Below are 21,854 nucleotides of genomic sequence, written 5' to 3'. Positions count from 1 at the left end.
GACGATTGAAATACGCGATTCTTGAATTGCTCTCAGAAGCCAAGATGATATTTGTTCTCCTCTCTTTATGTCCTCATCTACATGGGTTCCAATGTTCACCCGACGTAGATCGTTTAGCAGATGGCACACAAAATCGCGTCTGGTATCCTTGCCTCTGAAACTGATGAACACGTCGGGTTTTATTCGAGAATCACAAACCATAGTTGGAGGGGAAGAAATTCAAAACTGCAACAATTGGCTCCTTATACAGATGGTACTCGCAGAAGTAAGCAGAAGAAAGTAAAGTACTCCCTCCGTTGTTTATTATAACAAACATTTGATACTTATAACATGTTCCCATATATAAGAGACCCTTAAAAATTGTTTCTATTTTTTTGTATTGATTTCTTATTTTACCGCTATTTATTTTGTCTTCAACTCATACTTTCTCTCCCTTCCACTTCTCTTTTTTTTAATAATTTAATTGTTCTCTCTCATACTCTCTCTTCTTATTAATGGAGGCATTGTTGGAAAAAACATTATACTTTTTACATATTAATTATCCTCAACTAATTTTAACTGTTTTTTCTTATCAACATAATTTAGTTATTTGTCTCTTATAATAAATAACGGAAGGAGTAATAAATAGTTTCCAAGATCTGAAGCCCCACCACTACTAGAGTAGAGATTGCGGAAAGGTTCTGCATTATAACCGCGTTGGAAGGGGGGGATCAGGCGCAAGCCCAGATGGGGTTCAAATATAATAAACTAAAATTAAGGGTTTCAACTTGTAAAATACTCTTTGGCACTGTTTGGGTGACACTCCAAACCATGGTTTGGGTGATAAGTCACCCAAACACCCACTCAATTTGCACAAACCATGATTTTGGAAAAAGCAAAAAATTTTTGCTTTTGGAGAAAAAAGGGAGAGTGTGAGAGCCTATAGGATATGTATCTTGTTATTTTTTTATAAACATATTTAATCTTATATTTTATAAATATATATACAGATTAATTATTTATTAATTATATTATCTTATGTATTATTAATTATGTTAATAAAAAATATATTATTAACAATTTTATTCCTTCAAATTAAAATATATCATAAAATCTTTTTTTTTGTAATTATCATATTAACTTTTGTCTTTTTTTTTAGTAATTTGTATATATAAAAAGTGCTTTTGATAACAACTATCTAAACACTCTCACTTCTCAAAATCATTTTTTCATAAAATCTATTCTTTCCAGAATCTATTCTTCCCAAAATCTATTTTCCAGAATCACTTTTCCAAACCACGGTTTGGTTTCATCCAAACACACCCTTTATCTGTTAGAGGGAACATTTTTTTTTTTGACCAGCGGAACAATTTTATTCAGGTTTTGTAAGAGGGAAAGATGCATGATATATATGTAATAATTCCTTTACTGAGGAGTTTTTCTCTCTACAACCCTTCTCTCTTCCCATTCTCTCGTTTTCTTTTCACAAATTTACTTGTTGTCTAATCAAAATTTCACTCCATCCATGTGATTGGATTACGCATGGATACCAAAAATGTTCATCTGTAGGCCCAAATCTCACAAACCGAATGTATGTTTTTGGTGCCAGTCGTTGACATGGAGTCAACTGGGACAGATCTAGACTCTGGATGGTAGAAGCCGTAATGCTTTTTTCTTTTTTATTTTTATTGAGTGGGGATCAAAACAAAGAAAAAGTGTTGGGCGGCTTGTTAAGGTGTTAGTGTAATGAGGAGTACTCTCAATTTTTTAAATCAAATTGGTCATCAAATTTTTTCTAAAAGGTAGAACGTTGCGAAGACCTGCGTGAGAAAGTTTAAAAGAGAAATCTCAAGTGATCATGCGGCGCACCACGTAAGCAGCCTATGGGGTGCCAATGACCAAGAAATGTGTGTCTGGTGATCCTAAGGGAGTACGGTACTTTTGGGAATTAGTGAAGGATTTGGTAAGCGTGAAAATTACTTATGACCCTTTGCTAGAAAGAATTGGTTGGGGGGAGTCATAAGGGGGGACTGTGGAGAGTGGATTAGTGGATTTGCAGTAAAATTGGAGAAGTGGGATATCAGACAGGCTGAAGCTTGGGGAATCATTGAAGGGCTACTCTTATGCAAACAAATGGGATTTGAGAAAATTGAAGTAGAATGCGTTGCAGACCAGATTATCCAGGAAATCAGGCAGGGGGCGAAAATTAAGGGAAGTTACCTGATCGCAATGAAGCTGAAGGAACTACTCAACCTTTGATGGCAGCTTGAATTCAAGCATATCTTCAGGGAAGGGAATCAGGTCGTTGATAAACTCGTCACTAGGAGCAATGAAATGAACAGAGAAGACTCATTTGGGACACGCCTTCGGATTGGGTTGAAGAACTTGTCAAACTTGATGCATCTGCGTTTGAAACCCCGAGAAGAATACTCCCTCCGTTTCTTTTTATAAGATACAATTAACTAAATCACATTATTCAAAAAATTAGTTAAAATTAGTTAGGTGCAATAAATATGTAAAGAGTGTAACATTTTTGCCAACAATACCCTCATTTATGTGAAAGAGAGATAATGTGTGGGAGAGAGAACGAATGGGAATTAAATACAATTATATGAGTAATATGAGTAATTAAATAGGGGTAAAATAGGAAATTAACACACAAAATTTGAGACAACCTATAAATGTCTCTTATAATAAGGAACATGATATACTTTACAATTGTCTCTTATAATAAGGAACAGAGGGAGTAGTTGTCATGTAACTGTTGGTCTTGGCCCTTTTATTTCACCAAAAAAAATGGTTAGAATAAAAAAGAATAAGAAGGAGAGAAATAGAATGGAATGAAAAATCTCTTAGAAATAAGTACCAGAATAAAAAATGGGTTGATGAAAAATTTTACGTTTAGTTAGATAAAAATTGATTAGAAAATTATGCAATTTTATCATATTACCCTTAATGAAAGAATATAATATTATTAAATAAAAATACATTTTTAACTTTGTAGAATAATAATATTATTAAAAAAATCAATAAGTCAAAAAAGTAAATGAAAAATATATTATGATTTAAATAAAAACAAATATTCAATATAAATATAAAAATAACTATAAATGTTAAATGATTAAAAAATAATCAAATAAAAAAATTAAATAACAAAATATAAATAAAAAATAATAGAGAAGTTGGCACAAGGAATAAAATTAAATTTACAAGACAAACAAAGGAGGAAGTATAAACAAACAACTTATAAATTTAAATGGAATCAACTAAAATGTGAAATTTTAGATTACATATATTTGTTAATTTGAATTTAAATGGGCCAAATGATTTATTATTGGAAAACTCTTTAAATTTGAATTTTAATGCAACAAGACCCATTTAAAAGCTCTTTGCATTTTGAAATTTACTTTCAAGAAAATTTGAGGTAGGAAATTTAATTTTTGGGAAAATCCTAATTAAATCCTGCTGAAATACTTAAATCTAAATTGAGGCCTACACTTTTAACAAATTCTTAATCAGGACATAAGACCTAATTAGGCATTACTGAATATTGTTAAATAACTATAATGCCCCTCTTTAGTTAAAAATGAAAATTGATTATTGTATCCCTCTAAAATGGTTCATCATCTCTTATTATTAATATTTAGACAAAAAAATATAAATAATTTTTTAGTGTTTGAAATTTTGTAATATAACTAAAATCTTCAAAATATTTTCATAAAAAATTTCAAATTATAATATAAATAATCTTTAAATAAATATTTTTTTCAGGTTGTAAATATTTATTTTAAAATTTTAAAATATTTTAATTATAATAAAATTTTAATATTAAATCGTAATCATTTACGTTTTCAGTTGGATCCAACATTGTTTAAATAAATAAAACTAATGTAAATTATAAAAACTGAAAATAAAAAAATTTATTTAAAATTTACTTATATTTATAATTTTACTTATATTTGTAATTTAACATGTTTTATTAAAATATTTTTAATAGTGTAAGTTATATATAAAAATTTTAGACATTGTAAAATTACTTATATGTTTTTTGGTCTAAAAAAATCATAAGAAATGAGGAATTACTTGGGAAAGGTATATTAATCAAATTTTCTTTTTAATTGAAGAAGGGCATTCCGGTTATTTAATAATATTTAGAAATCCCTAATTAGGTCTCATGGCCTAATTAGGAATTTGCTAAAAGTGCAGGCCTAAATCTGAATTTAGGTATTTTGGCTGGATTTAATTGGGATTCTCCCTTAATTTTTCTTATATCAAATTTGAATTTACTCAAGAACATTTGAATTTGATGCAACAAATTCAACTTCTTTTGCATTAAATCCGAATATACTCATTTTTCCTCGCAACTTAAAGTTTAACAGTGGGTTTATGAATATAAATTAGAATTTGTTTTTATATACAACGCATTCCAAATTTTAGCACAAAATTTAAATTCATTACGTCTCTATTACACTCTATTTTTGACATTTTGAGCAGAGTAATTTTTTATTAGATATAACTTTATCAATTTAAATTCAAATTGGGCAAATAATGATCTGTCTTTGAAAAGCTCTCTGAGTCCAATTTTTAATACAACAAGACCCATTCAAAAACACTTTGTAATTTTAAAGTTATGATCAAAACTGTAAGCAGAGGTCAAAAACCTTTTTCTCACAATATTTTGAACCAGATTTGAAAATCATATCTATTTCATATGAAAACATTTTTATTGGGGTAGATGTTGTTAAAAAGCCTATTGATTCTATATTTATACAAGACAAGTTTCATATCAAAAGTATTTACACATAGGACATGAATGTTAGGCAAGTTCTAAATTTGATAAATAAGCTAAAAAGCTCATGGGTCAAGCTTAGGTGATTTTTTTTTTTTTTTAGCTTTAAATGAATGAGACGTTTTGTTTGTCAAGGAGAGCGATAGGAGGTGATGAACATGAAGATAACGAAAGAAAAGGAGATGGAAAGAAAGGAAGATGAGGAAGGAGGAAGAGGCGCAGTAGGTAACATATGTTTTGAGGGGTTTAAGAGAGAGCAATTGTTTTGAGGGGTGGATATGTCCTTGGTACTTGCCTACCTGCGGTCTGGAAAACGGGTTTCCACCAAAAAAGGTGGGAACTGATTTTCTTTTATAGAAGCAAAAAATGCCCACCGTCTGAAAATTGCTTCCCTGATGATTATCCAACTAAACGCACTAAGCCTCCAGAAAATTTTGATTTTCCTTTTCTAGAGCCAGATTTCTAGCATACCATCCCCAAAGGAGCCTTAAAATTAGCATTAATCCACTGAAGGCTTTTCCTACGTCACCACTCTTATCTCCTATTTGGATGGAGAAAAAATCAGGAAGAAAAATAGGGGGAAAATGAGTTTTCTCTTATTTGGATAGGAGAGAAAATGTGGGAGAAAGGGAAAATGTGGAAAAAAAATAAGTTGGGCCGTATGTCCTTTTTTTTCCTCCAAATTTTCTCTCTATATATAAAGAGATTTAGGGAGGAAAATAAGATTTCTATGACCGCCTATCCTCTCACGCCTTCTTGAGTTCTTCCTCTCCACATTTATTTTTTTTATTATATTTTAAAAAATTATTCACTTTTTATTTTTTATCTGAAAATAATATTTTTATTAAATAATTTGCTTTTAAAATATAACAATATGAAAAGATATATAAACCAAATAACTTGATTTTAAATCATTTGATGATATTAATGTTGGTATAATTTTCTTATTGCAATATTTAATTTGATTTAATTTTAAATATGATATACTTTGATGGGAAAAAGGAAAAAAAAAATGACAATTTAACTTCAAAATGACAGAAACGTCAGCCTAATTTGAAAAATCCTGTTTTGGTTACATGAGACCAATTTGGGATTATCTTGTTAAATGAAAAGACAAAACTACCCTTTGTATTATTTGAAACAAAAGCAAGGAGAGAGAGGCGGAGTTTAACTTGGGAATGCTTGGTTGGAACTGACAGCGTGAAGAACGGAAAAGAGAGGAGAAGGGAGTGGAGGAGGAAGCTGTCACCATGGAAGAAGAGAGAAGAGAAGAAGGAAGGGCGCGTTTGTGGTGCTGTGGCCACCGTGGAAGAAGAGAGAAGAGAAGAAGGAAGGGCGTGTCGGTGGTGCTGTGGTCATCATGGAAGAAGAGAAAAGAAAAGAAGGACCGAAGGGATACATTGTGGGAGTTGATTGAAGGGGAAGAAGAGAGAAGAGGAGAATTTTAAGCATCCGAGGAGAATTTTACAACTCTAATATATGGATTAACAATATCTTTATATATGTTTACAACTTCAGTATCGGTGTTCACAACAGCATTTTTAGGATAGAAAAAATATCCCCCTTTACAATATCGATTAAGTGTTTAACAGCTTCAGTATAATATTTTAACAACTCAAGTATACCCGTTAACCACCTGGTTTCTTACCTCCTTCCACCTTGGTTGGATGGCCTGCTTAAGTATCTGGGAAGAATTTTTCAACTCTAGTGTATGGATTTACAACAGTTTTACATATATTAACCATTTCAGTATGTGTATTTACAACAGCATTTTCAAGATAGGAAAAAAAACCGCTTTACAACTTTGGTTAAGCGTTGTACAACTCCAGTCTATGGATCAACATTTCCAATAATGGATAAACCCATCACATTACAACTTCAGTAAACCAGATAACAACCCCAAAATAAGTTTTTAATAACTCGAGTGTAAGTTTTAACAACTGTCATAAAAGGAAATGATCATTAATGCCAATTTTTGAAACTCAGTTAATACAAAAATCATACTTAAAACATAAAACATGAGGCAAGAATATCAAACATGAATAATAAGTATACTCGTCTTGCAGCTTCTGTCATAGTTAACAACATAGTTAAAGGAAATAACAACTTCAATAAAGGTATTTCCCTAAAACCAAATCCTTGGTGACAGTACTTACGTAATGCCGCACGTTACCTCCTCTGAACTCTCGACGACTTATGCAAAACGCAAGACCATCAAAAACCAGAAAACACACTTCCACAATGATGCTACGAGGATGAAAGAGTTATATGATTTCAAAAAAAACACTTACCCTTTCGTACCACCACCTTCTCGTCACCCTCGAGCAGCCTCCATTGTGCACGTTTCTCTCTTTTCCTTCCCACTTATCTTCGTCTAGTATGCAGCTTAATGTGGTGCCTATGTTTTGTATCTGGTGAGGGCAGTTTTGTCTTTTCATTTAACAAAATAATCCCAATTTGTCTGATGAGACCAAACGGGATTTTCCAAACTGGGCGGACATTTCTAGCATTTTGAAGTTAAACTATCATTTTTCTGTCTTTTTTCCTATTTTGATAAGGATATTTTGGTCATTTAAATAATTGCTTATTTTCTTCTTTTTTTTTTAATTTTCTCTCGTCTATCCAAGCAAGAAGGATGATAATATTTTTTTCAAATTTTTCCTTCTTTCTATTTTCTTTCCTCCCATTTTTTGCCGTGAAGTTTTTTGTTTATATACTAAAGAGTTACCTAAAAGGTTTTGTTTAAAATTAGGAAGACTATAGATACGGAAGAGTTATAAATCCCACCTATATTCCTATGGGACTTGCAACGCTTCCATATGTATATTCTTTTCCTTAATTTAAGGGGGGAAAACCCCTTCTTAGGGTGTGTTTGGATGAAACCAAACCGTGGTTTGGAAAAGTAATTCTGGAAAATAGATTATGGGAAGAATAGATTTTATGAAAAAGTGATTTTGAGAAGTGAGAGTGTTTGGATAGTTGTTATCAGAAGCACTTTTTATATATACAAATTACTAAAAAAAGACAAAAGTTAATATGATAATTACAGAAAAAAATAGATTTTATGATATATTTTAATTTGAAAGAATAAAATTGTTAATAATATATTTTTTATTAACATAATTAATAATACATAAGATAATATAATTAATAAATAATTAATATGTATATATATTTATAAAATATAAGATTAAATATGTTTATAAAAAAATATGTTTATAAAAAAAATAACAAGATACATATCTTATAGGCTCTTACACTCTCCCTTTTTTCTCTAAAAGCAAAAATTTTTTGCTTTTTCTAAAACCATGGTTTTGGCCCAAAACCATGGTTTGTGCAAATTGGGTGGGTGTTTGGGTGACTTATCACACAAATACCATGGTTTGGGGTGTCACCCAAACGGTGCCTTAGTCAGTGATTTATGATTATTTTTTTTTTATGACTTGCAAATTCAATGGTATTTTTGATAAAGGTAACCGTTTAAAATGTATTTTTATTACTTTTCAAATTAACTTTTCAAGAAAATTACTCAGTTTATTATTTTATGCACACTTTTTTTTAAACAAATAATTCTTATAAAAAGTTAAAAAGTTTTTAAAAAAAAGAGAAAACTGAAGGATAAGAGTGAGAGTGAGAAGGAAAAAAAGGGAGAAGACGAGATCGAGAGATGACATAAGTGAGACACCTAGACATAGTGGGTCCCACAGAGAAAAAGGGCAACGGATATTTATGAGGATTAACAGATACAGTATTTTCGTCCTGTTTAGTGAAGTTCTTGCGTATTTTCACACCAAAAATTTGTTTATGTGCATGGTGTTCTTTTTAAAAAAAGATAAATGGTATTTTTTCATATTCATCCTTTTTTTTTAAATAAATTTTCCTTGAAGTCTGGATTTGTTGCTGCCTTCCCTTTTATTTGTCATATCGGCTCTTCTATATAAATGTATCTGTTAATTACAAATCTTTCTCTTTTCTTCTTTCTCAATATCTGCTGATAGGCTTTTCAGCACTCATATCATCAAATGCTGTATGGTCGATCCTACATTCACAATTTGTTGCTTTCATTTCTCTCATATGTACTTTCTTTTTTCTCAACAACATAAGCCATCAGCCAGGGTATATCTCCTTTTTGGGATTGCTCTCTTACGTTCGGTTCAGGTTTTGATTTTATCATTAAGTTCCTGGTCTTTCATGTTGATACTAACGTTAGCATGCTGCCAAATATTGTAGACTCCGCAAGTATATCAGTCATAAAAATAAATACCAACAAATCAAGATCGATCCCACGTAAAACTCAACTAACCAGCAACTAGGTAATACAAAATCCTCTTTTCGTTTAAGTAAATCAAAATTAAATTTGAATTGAGTGAAAAAAAATTAAAATAAGACAAAACAAAGCTTTATCAAATTAATTAAAACAAATATTAAAAAAGACAACCTAAAGTCACAAATCTTCTACTGGCTCCTTAAACCTTGTTTTTACTTAATTGATTAGCTTTAATTTTATTTTTGTTAATTTAAATATAATTATTTATAATTATCTGCGAGTCCACTTATAACCCTCTCTTAAAGTAGTAATATTATCTCTAATACAATTACCTAAAAAGCTAAACAATTTGGTTTTACTCATCAACAATTATAGGGGACAATTAGATATATTTCTATCTTAATCACGAATTAGATCACAATTCAATACCATATTACTTAATCTAAAAGCTTAACTAAAAATCCCTTCTGTCAAGAAAATTTTCAAATTCACAGTTAATGGCCAGTCATCAAATGGACAAATAAAAACAAGATTAATAAGTAACCAAAACTTAACATTAATCATCCTCAATCAGTGAAAATAAAACTTAATCAACCAACATGTTTATAGTTCCTCTAGGGTGTTTGGCAACCCTCAAAAGTGCTTCTACGAGGCGAACTCCTCTACATATTTACTTCGTAAAAGCACTTCTGCAACCAAGGTTTGGTTTCCATCCAAACACCCTTGAAAAGGAAAATTAGTTACACATGACTTTAATCAATCTCAGTCCACCAACAATGAACTCAAAATCAAGAATCATAATGGAATTCAAAAGCAAAGAAAAGAGAAACTGAAACAATGAAATAGATCTCTTCCGCAATGCGTCTCTCTCTCTTTCCTCAGCTACTCCATGAGCTCTCTCTGAAAAAGAAAGGAGAAAAAAAAGGAGAATTACAGTGAAGTTTAAAAAAAAAATAATAATAATAACTACCAACAAATCTCAATAATAAATTAGAAGTTTTGCAATACATATACATAATTCAGCTCTCACATAATACCATACTCACAAATTACATATCTTTTGCTCCGTAAAAGAAACTAAAATAAACATTGGACTGTTTTGGAGGCCATTTTTTCTGGATGCACCAACATTGCACACCTCGTTACACACTTCTTTTGGAGTGCAGCTGACAATTTTTTTTTTTTTTTTTGGGTTTGGAAAGATAGCAATTGCTTTGTTTCACTGGATAGAGACCATCTACATCTGCAGATTAATTTTCAACCTTGTCAACATACTTTTCATTTCTCAAGTTAGAGCAATTAATAGTAAACTTGAAAGTATATATATAACAGCAACAATATATAGCAATGTATATGTTAAACTGTGCAGTTTTTTAGCAATGTCCAGAAGTCACCATTTTATAGCAGTGTTTGTTAAACTTTTAAGCAATGAAAATCCTTGGTTATTATTCTGATTTGACAAATCTGAGTCTACTTCTCTTGTCTAGTCCAACACTGATTCTGAGGGACTTGCAACTCAAAAACATTAAGCTTAAAAACAAATTTTGTCAACTCATCACCGCTGCACTTCTTCTGTTTTTTTTTTTTTTCCCAACATACAAAGCAAATATAATGACAAGAAAATAATACATCAATGGAGAACAAGGAGAAATATTAGCAAATAGGAATAAATCTATTCCATCAAGTCATATTCTAATAAACTCAATGTCAATGTTTTATCAGCACAAAATTCTCCTTGAAACAATTTTTATGCTTACTCCACTATCAACAAATCAAGTATCATTGCATATACAATAAGATCTTAAATTAAAAAAAAAAAAAACACACACACACACACACAATCACTCATCCATCCTAAGTTTGTTAATGTTGAGTTATGCTAGAGTGTGGAAACCCATATTTTATGAAAGCTCAATGCCATAAATAAGCGTGAATGGATTGCATCACATGTAAATTTTATTGGTTTATTTTTCTGCTGTGAGATTTAGATGTCAAAGGATCACAGGACAAAGAAAACGCCTATCAGCTTTGCAATCAATCTTTTTCCAAACAACAAAACTAACTATACCTCCTCCGTAAGGAGAATCTATAATAAGAACTACCATCTCCAATTTCAGTAACAAGCACTGTTATTAAAAAAAAAAAAAACAAGACAAACATTGAACTGAGTAGTCTGCAGGATCATGGTTGGACAGCTCAACCGACTGATTAAACATTACAGGTCCCGAAAGCATTGAGAATGAGAGGTAAGGATTGTAATTGGGATTGAAAATTATGTTAAAAGAGTATATAGAATGAAAACTTGCTTGTTACATGGGATTTGGACAATCTTATGTAGGTAGGATTGAGGAATACCATCTCCCACTATAGTATTGTCCAGTCCCACATATATGAGATTGCCCCATTTAATAAGCGATCTCTTATACTAAATACACTTTTAACATATTTTCTTGTTAGAAAGCCCCTGATTATCTCCCTTGATTCTCTCCATTAATTGCCCATGATATTAGCTAGAAGATATATTTCCTGATTTATTGAGAGATTGCAATATATGTAATTTATGACTGATTGATTGTAACCGAATATTATTTCTCATCCGGACTCTATATATTGTAACCCAATCATATGGAATAAGATATGAGCATGAAATATTCAGCAAAATAAACATGGTATCAGAGCGTAGGGTTCCTCCTGAACCCAGAAAACTTCGTGCGTTGCTGCCGTGAGATAGAGAGAGAGAACGCGAGGAGAGAGAGAGAGTGAGGCGTCCCAGATCTGAAGCCAAGAGCAGACCGTGGACGACACCGCCCCTCCAGTCCTCACCGGCGCCCTCAGATCGGCGCATCCCTTGAAGATGACGTCGGCGCATCCCTTGAAGACGACGTCGAAAGCTGCGCGTGAAGCCCACGCCGTCACAAGCTCCGCGCGTGAAGCCCACGCGCCGTCACTGCCTCTGCGTGTGAATTGCACGCGCCGCCGCCGAAAAACCAACAGTGCCTCCCAGAGATCCAGAAAATGAACCCATCAGAATTCCCACCCCTTTTTGGGTCCGTTCGTAATATTCCAATGGCCCTTATGTCCGGTACATCCTCAAACACTCAAAGCACTCCTTCTTCACCTTTAGTCACCTCTCAAGCCTCTGATCCAGAACCATCCCTAACCTCTGAACATCAAGCTATGGTGGTGGCTCACAAACTTAATGGTAGCAACTATCTCCAATGGTCTCAAAGTGTATTAATGTATCTACGTGGGAAGCGTAAGGAGAAATATATCAATGGAGAGGCAAAACAACCTTCACATAATGATCCCAATTTGACACCTGGTTTGCTGAAAATAATCAGGTGATGTCTTGGCTGTGCAACTCAATGACTCTTGAAATCAGTGAAGGATACCTCTTGGCAAGCACAGCTAAGGAAATCTGGGACGCTGCTAAGAGGACTTACTCCACACTAGACAACACTGCAGCCCTATTGGATCTAAGGAGGCAGCTCAAAGATCTGAAGCAAGGAAACTTAACTGTAACACAATATTACAGCACTTTAACGAAGATATGGCAGCAGTTGGATCTCTTTGAAGTTCATCCTTGGAAGGACATGGATGATGCTAATTACTACAGACAACTGGTGGAAAAAGGACGAACCTATGACTTCCTATTGGGTTTGAATGATGTCTTTGAAGAAGTAAGAGGCAGAATTATGGGTCTAAAACCGCTTCCCTCCCTATTTGAAGTCTTCAGTATGGTCAAGTTTGAAGAAAGCCGGAGACACCTCACTCAGGGTAACCAAACCCCAGTAGATGGCTCAGCATTAGTCACGAGGAGGTCCCCAACATTCGAGGGATCTGAGAAGAAAGGGAACAAGTGGTGCAATCACTGTAACAAGAAAGGCCACACCAGAGACGAATGTTGGAAACTACATGGGAAACCAACCCAAGGGAAGCAGAAACAACGGGAAGATAGAAAAAGCCACCACACCTCCTCTGAAGAAAAAGGTGATGAGGGAGACCAGTTGACCAGAGAAGAGCTTCAAATGCTTCGTAAGATACTTGAAAAACAAAACAAATCAAAATCTGTTCCCAACGTGAACTTGATTCAGTCAGGTAATTCTATTATAGCCCTTAATGCAATGGTAACTAGTGATGAAACCTGGATTGTTGACTCCGGTGCTACAGACCACATGACTGGTAATAAGTCCTTCTTCAAAACCCTCAAATATTGCCATGAGAACCTTAGGGTAAAAGTAGCAACTGGACTATATACTAAAGTTGAGGGTGTTGGCATTGTGGCCCTATCTGATGATCTGGAAATCCATAATGTTTTGTTTGTTCCTGCTCTTACCTGCAACCTTATATCTGTGAGCAAATTGACTAAAGGACAAGTATGTCGGGTAATCTTTGATGATGTTAAGTGTGTTTTTCAGGATTCGACCTCGGGGAGGAAGATTTTGACTGCTAAAGAATGGGATGGACTCTACTACTTTGAAGGAAAAGATATGAAGACTGCAGGAGCAAAGAAAGCTATGGTTAGCTCTAATTCTCAGAATAAAAATGTAATGTTGTGGCATCAAAGATTAGGCCACCCCAGCTTTGATTATATGAAGCATGTGTTTCCAACTTTATTCAATAAAAATTCTTTTCCTTTCCAATGTGAAACGTGTCAAATTGCCAAACAAACTCGCGCCTCTTATCCCAAACATACTTACAAACCTACTGCCCCGTTTACATTGATTCATACTGACATTTGGGGACCAGCCAAAATCAACACCCGAACAGGCACAAAGTGGTTTATTACATTCATCGATGATCACACCCGGGTCACATGGGTTTACCTTATGAAAGAAAAATCCGAAGCTTTACAAATTTTCAAAAACTTTCACTCTTTTGTGAGAACCCAATTCCAAACTCCCATCAAAGTTCTGAGAAGTGACAATGCCAAAGAGTATGTGAGTGGAGCCTTTAGGGAATTTCTTGAGCAGGAAGGAATCCATCACCAAACCTCATGTGTCTATACTCCTCAACAAAATGGAGTTGCTGAGCGGAAAAATAGACATCTTCTAGAAGTAACCCGAGCTATTATGATGGAAAGAAATGTTCCAAGTTGTTTTGGGGAGATGCTATGCTAACCGCTGCTTATCTCATCAATCGAATGACCTCAAAAATTCTCCATTTCACTACCCCCATTCAAAAACTCCTCGAGACCTACCCCACCTCACCTATCATCAATACCATCCCTCAAAAGGTCTTTGGGTGTGTCGTCTTTGTTCATAAACATGATGGGGGCAAACTTGATGCTAGAGCAGAAAAATGTATTTTCCTCGGGTATTCCTCCACCAAAAAGGGATATAAGTGTTATTGTCCCACTACCAGAAAACTCATAATCTCCAAAGACACAGTTTTTTATGAGGATGATGCTTATTATCCCAAATTACCCATTCAGGGGGAGCACTATGGAGTAGAATGGCTAATTACACCTGAACCTATGACCAATCCCAACACACATCTTACCACCCCTCTTGAACCTGCCATACCACAAGAAGAAATCACTGTCCCTGAACCGGAACCAAAAACCCCTAGTCCTACACCTCCACTAGAGCACCAAAACCCCACAAACACTCCTCACCCGACTCACCCAATGGAAACGAATGCTGAAATTGATGCAGGGGTGACAGAGCGTTCAAGTCCTCAATCAGGTGAGCAGGATAGTAGTAGTAGGGTTCCTTCCATTCCAAGGCAGCAACATGATTCCAATCCAGAGTTGGATCCTGAAGAGCTAGGATGGCCCATTGCACTTAGAAAGGGGGTAAGATCATGTACTCAGCATCCTATTCAAAAATTTGTCTCCTATGGCAATTTATCTGCTAGAATGCAAACCTTTGTGGTGAATAGCTCACAGGTGAAGATTCCAGAAACATTTCAACAGGCTATGAAAGATCTTAATTGGAAACGTGCCGCATATGAGGAGTTGAGAGCCTTAAAGGAAAATAACACGTGGGATATTACCACACTTCCTAAGGGCAAGAAAGCAGTGGGTTGCAGGTGGATCTTCACCCCTAAATTCAATCCTGATGGAAGTATCAACAAGTACAAAGGAAGATTAGTTGCAAAAGGGTACACCCAGACTTATGGGATTGATTATCAAGAAACGTTTGCTCCTGTGGCAAAGTTCAACACCATCCAGGTACTCCTGTCTCTAGCTGCTAACCTTGATTGGTCTCTACATCAACTAGATGTGAAGAATGCTTTCCTAAATGGAGATTTGGAGGAGGAAGTGTACATGGAAATCCCAGATGGAGTAATAGCTCCACCCAACTCAGTTTGCAAACTGAAGAAATCACTATATGGCCTGAAACAGTCTCCACGAGCGTGGTTCGACAGGTTTGCCAAGGCAATCAAAAGGTTTGGCTACGTCCAAGGACAAGCTGATCACACTCTCTTCGTTAAACACAGTAATGGAAAGGTAACGATCCTAATTGTGTATGTGGATGATATAGTCATAACTGGCAGTGATGAAGTTTCTATCTCCCAACTCAAGAAAGCTCTAGCTAGGGAATTCCAAGTGAAGGACCTAGGACAAATGAAGTACTTTCTTGGAATGGAGGTTGCTAGATCCAAAAAGGGTATAAGTGTGTCTCAACGAAAGTACACACTTGATTTGCTCCACGAAACAGGAATACTTGGGGCTAAACCTAGTGAGACGCCTATGGAAGAATCATGTAATCTGGAAGTGAAACCAGACGGGGTACCAGTCAACTCAGAAAGGTACAGAAGACTTGTAGGTAAACTGATCTACTTGACTCATACAAGGCCTGACATTAGCTATGCTGTTGGAGTAGTAAGCCAATTTATGCATCAACCCCAGGAAGAACATATGGAAGCAGTATACAGAATCCTGACCTACCTCAAACTCAATCCTGGAAGAGGAATATTCTTTAAAAAGGGGAGTACAAGGAACATAGAGGTCTACACTGATGCAGATCATGGGAGAGCTGTGGATAACAGAAGATCTGTCACAGGATACTGCACTTATGTTTGGGGAAACCTAGTCACTTGGCGAAGCAAGAAACAGACAGTAGTCTCAAGGAGTAGTGCTGAAGCTGAGCTAAGAGCTGTAGCCCTGGGGGTATGTGAAGGAATGTGGGTGATCAGACTTCTGAAGGAATTGAGAATTTCCTATGAAGGACCTATGAACCTCTGGTGTGACAACCAAGCCAGCATTGAAATGACCAAGAATCCTGTGTATCATGACCGAACAAAGCATGTTGACATTGATCGGCACTTCATCAAAGAAAAGGTTGAAGATGGCACAATTAACCTGAGCTATGTGCGCTCAACTGATCAGATTGCTGACGTCATGACCAAACCTTTAGCTAGAGTCAAGTTTGAAGGGCTTCGAAGCAAGCTGGGAATGGTTGACATTTACTCTCCAGCTTGAGGGGGAGTGTTAGAAAGCCCCTGATTATCTCCCTTGATTCTCTCCATTAATTGCCCATGATATTAGCTAGAAGATATATTTCCTGATTTATTGAGAGATTGCAATATATGTAATTTATGACTGATTGATTGTAACCGGATATTATTTCTCATCCGGACTCTATATATTGTAACCCAATCATATGGAATAAGATATGAGCATGAAATATTCAGCAAAATAAACATTTCTCAATCACAATCCCAATCATTACCCCCCATTTTCAATGTTTTGTACCAAACGGGACCTAGATTCTTTCTAAAAGTATGCATAATGGTCAGTAGCATCATAATCAGTAGGAATAGAGACTGTATGGGCAGAAATCTGCTGTGCCAGAGAGCTTTAATGGTATGATCAGCTTTCAAAGATTTCAGAGGTCCCGGTATCCCGTTCCAAACGACATTGGTGGGCATGCCAGCTCATACCGTCCCATAAGGTTCATCCAGAACCGACATTGTTCAGTATATTTGTTCCATTCTTGGCAAATAATTTCCCAACCCATTTCTCGAATCAAGTGAGGCATTTGTATTATGTTGTCGTTTGAAACGGAAATAAGAGCCTTATCTAGAAGTTCTTTTATTCCACTAGTACCAAAAATGCCATTGGCATCATTTAGGCTCATGGTTTGATCTTTACGTTTTCCTCCAAAAAAGTAACTGATACCAAGAAATATCTGCCTTTGTACACCCTCTAATCCATCATAACTCATTTTCAACACATCTCGAGCATGCTTCTCAAGTTTTCTCAATGTATTTTCCCATGCTTCTATGTCTCTGGAACAAAGACACAAACCCAGAACTTTCAAAGCTAGAGGAAGACCCTTGGCATAAGCAACTAGTCTTTTTGAAAGTTCTTCATATCCCCTTTCGGGATGGCCCTTTTGGAAGGCATTTAAGCTGAAAAGCTTGAGGGATTCTTCAAAGTCCAATTCCGTGACCTCAAACATGTCATGAAGTAGTCTTCCCGCAGCAGCTAGCTCTTGCTTCTTTTTGCTTGTTACAATGACTCTACTACCAGGTCCCCAACGAATTCCCTCTGTAACCAGATGCTTTAATTGTTCTCGAGTACCCACATCATCAAGCACCACCAAAACTCTTCTTTTACTAATAGGCATTTCTTGAACAGGAATGGATTTTTCCTCCTGCAGCTTAGAAATAAGTTTGTCACTTAAATATTCCAGCCCATGTTGTTCCGATTCTTCCCTCACATTGTGTAAAAAGCAATGGCCTTCAAAGTTGGAAGAGAATTTGTCATGTGCAACTTGTGCAATGGCTGTTTTACCTCTGCCACTCATGCCCCAAATTCCAAGGATCTGAACTTCTTTTGACTCCATTTCCAAAAATGATCTAATACGTGCAACATGTTGGCCAATCCCAACAAAGCCTTCTGATTCACTAGGACACGGATGGATAACATTCAATCTTAACTAAACATCATGTTCATCAATTCCATCAAGGCCTTTTGATTCACTAGGACTATGATGGATATCATTCAATCTTAACAAAGCATCATGTTGACCAATTCCAACAGGGCCTTTTAATTCACTAGGACTACGATGGATATCATTCAATCCTAACAAAACATCTTTGACAATTTTACCAATGAGCTTAGCGTCATCGCTACATCAAAGCAGGGGCGAAAAAAACGTATTAGAACAAGAAGATGGAATAAATTGACTGATTAACAAGTGTCATAATTATATGCTTAGTACAATTCAGTGACTCCTAATCCAAACCATTTGTGAAATTAAGGTAAAATGATGTCACATTTTTAATCTTCATTCATGATATCAATGGTACTGCAATCAGCACCGTTGCGTTAAATTTTAATGTAACCTCCAGCAAATTTTTTACCCTTTTATGGACATAATAATCAGTATATCTCTACTCAAGGTAGATGTAATCCCTACTTGTTGGAACTTTTAGGATTCAGAAGGAAACTGTTGCAATATCATTAGAAAATAACCAGCTAAACATTCTGGTGCAAAACATGCTTAGTTTCTATGAAACAAAGACAAATGTTTTTTTTCAAGGTCTAAATTGGGTAGCCTCCTACACACACACACACGGGGATATATCAACTGTTAGAAATTAATGTCTAACTTGTTTTCGAAAGCTGGCTTACTCGAAATGGGATGAAACATAGCCAGCTAGGCCAGCAGCATTCATCAAGGCTGATCTCCAACTGTGCACCTTCAAGTCGTTTCCTTGAAACTTCAATTCATGATCAGCAAATGCATTTTCATAAGCGCCTTTTTGATGCCGTACATGTGACGGTTTTATCCGGTAGAAAACGGGTAAAACAATCTGTTTGTTCACGTTCTTGGACTCCATTATTTTTTCAAGCTCATCCAAGCACCAACTTGAAGAGGCATAGCTTTCTGAGAATATGACGATTGAAATTTGCGATTCCTGAATTGCTCTCAGAAGCGAAGATGATATTTCTTCTCCTCTCTTCATGTCCTCATCGACAAAGGGTTTAATTTCCACCCGATGTAGTTCCTTTAGCAGATGGCACACAAAGCTGCGTCTAGTCTCCTCGCCGCTGAAACTGATAAACACATCGTGTTTTATTTGAGAATCATGGAAAGAAGAAGGAGAAGAATCACAAACCATAGTTGGGGAGGAAGAAATTCAAAACTGGAAACAATGGGTTTCTTCTCCAGAAACTACACCATCCTGCAACAAAATTAAACTATCTGCAGAAGTAAACTGAAGAAAGTAAAGTAATAAATAGCTCCTAAGATTAAATCCCCACCACTACCAGAGATTGCTGGAAGGTTCGGCATTATCTTTTTTCTTTCTTTGAGCGGACCACATGATAACCGAATCCGTGTATTTGATATTAATCGTTGACATGGAGTAAACTGGGACAGACCTAGACCCTGGAATCTTAGGACCAAAAGGAAAATAACAAGTGTTCGGGCGGTTGTCAGGTGGTCTCATGAAGACTTCCTAGGAGAAGGTTTAGGGGGTGTTTGGATGAAGCCAAACCATGGTTTGGAGAATAGCTTCTGGAGAATTGATTCTGGAAAGAATAGATTTTGAGAGAATAGGTTTTCTGAAAAAGTGATTCTGAAAAAGTGAGAGTGTTTGGATAGGTTTTGTCAGAAGTGCTTTTTACATGTAGAAATTACAAAAAAGGACATAAGTTTAAATGATAATTACATATAAGATATATTTCATAATATATGTTTATTTGAAGTAAATTAATAATATTAATAAAAAAATTTAATACGTATATAAATTAATAAAATAAATAAATATTTTTTGGAAAATAATTTAATAAAATAATTAAATATGTATATATATATTAATAAATAATATATATTAATAAAATAATTAAAATTAATACGCATATTTTTTAATAAAGTAATTAAATATGTTTTTTGTAAAATAATTAGTTTTGCCAACAAAAAATATGATCATTTCTTAAAGATTTTAAAGATGAAAAAATCCCATAATTTTTTTTTTCACAAAATTAAAGAAGCACACAAAAAAATTTCATATCAATTGTCTTAATAATAGAGGTTGCAACGAAAAATATTTGTCCAAGTACTTTTTTTTTAACAACACATTACATTATCTGAAAAGAAAGAAGGAAATAAAAAAAGACATGACTATTCTCATATATAGTGAATAATTTGATCTCTTATGGAGTCACGAAGTCGAACCATATGAGATGAAGATTCTATTGATGAAGGTATATGTGAAGATCCAACTCCATCATCATCGTTATTTTCTTCTGCATAAGAACCTTCTTGTTCAAACTGAATGAAACCAGGATCAGAAATGGATGTTGATCTAATGAAGTTATGTATGGCCATTGTTGCACAAACAATTTGAACCTGTGTTGGAAAGTCATAGCTCGGCATGTTTCCTAAAATTGCAAACTTACTCTTCCAAACTCCAAAAGTTCTTTCAATAGTGCTTCGTAGACTTGAGTGCAAATAATTAAACGCCTCATTGTCATTTTCAAGTGCAGATGACCTTCGAAAATCAGGGAGATGATAGCGTTCATGTCTGTAGGGACCAAGGTATCCCACGGGTGTCGGATAGCCAGCATCCACCAAATAATATTTGCCTACATGAAATATACGATTGGTGTTAAATAATTACCACAATTTTCTTCTCCCACCAATCATCAGGGGCACTAACAGTATTCCTTTCAGCATCCCACCCTAAACCTGTCTCACGGAGCAGCCTATCCCATAACTACCACTCCTTTCGCAAGGTATCAAATTTGTTCTTTAATTGGATTTTCGTATAAACCCTCTCAGTCTTTGCAGTAAAGCTCCCCTCAATACTTGTCCAAGCAAGCTTTGTCATGCTAGTTCCTCTTCTTCCCCCTCTTTCAACTTCTTCAATACACAGGTCAATAAAGATCTTTGTGGCTCTTATATCCCACGAAGCCTTGCTATTTTTTTTATTCATTATGCTATAAACCAATTACAACAGTTCAGTCATGACAAGTTCAACCCAAAAAGCATACCATTCAATCCAGGAGATATGATATAACAGGTATAGTATTTAACAAGTATAGCCACATGTTCTTTTTTCTAGCAAAATGTATCATCATTAATAATTGATATTGCAAAATTAATGATGACTTTTTTTCTCATCATTTCAGGGAGTTCTTTTCGGTTAACTGACCAAAATTGAAGTTCAACCACTAATTATACTATTGGTTAACTGATCAAAATTTGAAACATAGAAATTGGTTAACTCATTCGTAGGATTTTCATTAGAGAAATAAAAATAATTTCATCAGCACAAACACCCATAATCCAACCGAATACACACAGCATCATCGACTGATCTGTCTCCAAAACACAACATACGAATGTTCAATAAAAGACACACACACCTATTTAAAATTTCCAGCTACCAAAATTGCACAACAAACAGCCACACACAACAGAATGAAACCAGCATCCAAACCAAACGGTCAGCCCGAAATTAACGAAATTAACAGCTGTGTGGGGGAAACAAAATGAAGCCACCAATGATCCAAAGTTATCGGTGAAACCACCGCTGTGTGGGGGGGAAAAAATCGACCGGAGGTAATATTACAGACCGAAATGATTCAAAGCATAATAATTACGGTGAGCACATATATATTACAGACCGAAATGGGGGGGAATATCGACAGGGAATATCGACCGGGGGGGGATATCGACCGGGGGGGAATATCGACCGTGGGGGGATATCGACCGGGGGGGATATCGACCGGGGGGGAATATCGACCGTGGGGGGGATATCGACTGGGGGGGGAATATCGACCGGGGGGGAATGGACCGGACGTCATTTCAAATCGACCGGAAGTCTATAGCATGCCAGAGAATCCTAACCGGA

At 35.2% G+C, this 21,854-nt stretch overlaps 1 protein-coding gene across 1 annotated transcript; it reads left to right on the top strand.

Annotated features, from left to right (window-relative positions):
- The first annotated feature begins 12,346 nt into the window (after nt 1-12,346).
- Nucleotides 12,347-14,040, top strand: LOC114726297 (uncharacterized). Its single transcript, XM_028912877.1, has 2 exons — nt 12,347-13,133; nt 13,454-14,040. The coding sequence occupies exons 1-2, from the start codon at nt 12,380-12,382 to the stop codon at nt 13,486-13,488; spliced, it is 789 nt and encodes a 262-aa protein (XP_028768710.1). The 5' UTR covers nt 12,347-12,379; the 3' UTR covers nt 13,489-14,040.
- Nucleotides 14,041-21,854: the final 7,814 nt, after the last annotated feature.

The sequence above is a fragment of the Neltuma alba genome, unplaced genomic scaffold, assembly GCF_004799145.2.
Source record: "Neltuma alba isolate B1F8T4 unplaced genomic scaffold, ASM479914v2 tig00012361_pilon, whole genome shotgun sequence".
NCBI classification, from domain to species: Eukaryota; Viridiplantae; Streptophyta; class Magnoliopsida; order Fabales; family Fabaceae; genus Neltuma; species Neltuma alba.
Note: the sequence above shows the minus strand (reverse complement) of the source record. Positions and strands in the feature narration are given on the sequence as shown.

Bases quoted from the DNA above. Each gene is read 5' to 3' on its own strand.
- LOC114726297 (XM_028912877.1), top strand. From the start codon at position 12,380: ATGTCTTGGCTGTGCAACTCAATGACTCTTGAAATCAGTGAAGGATAC. The intron at 13,134-13,453 runs GTAATTCTATTA...TGTGTTTTTCAG, and splicing joins CGTGAACTTGATTCAGTCAG to GATTCGACCTCGGGGAGGAA.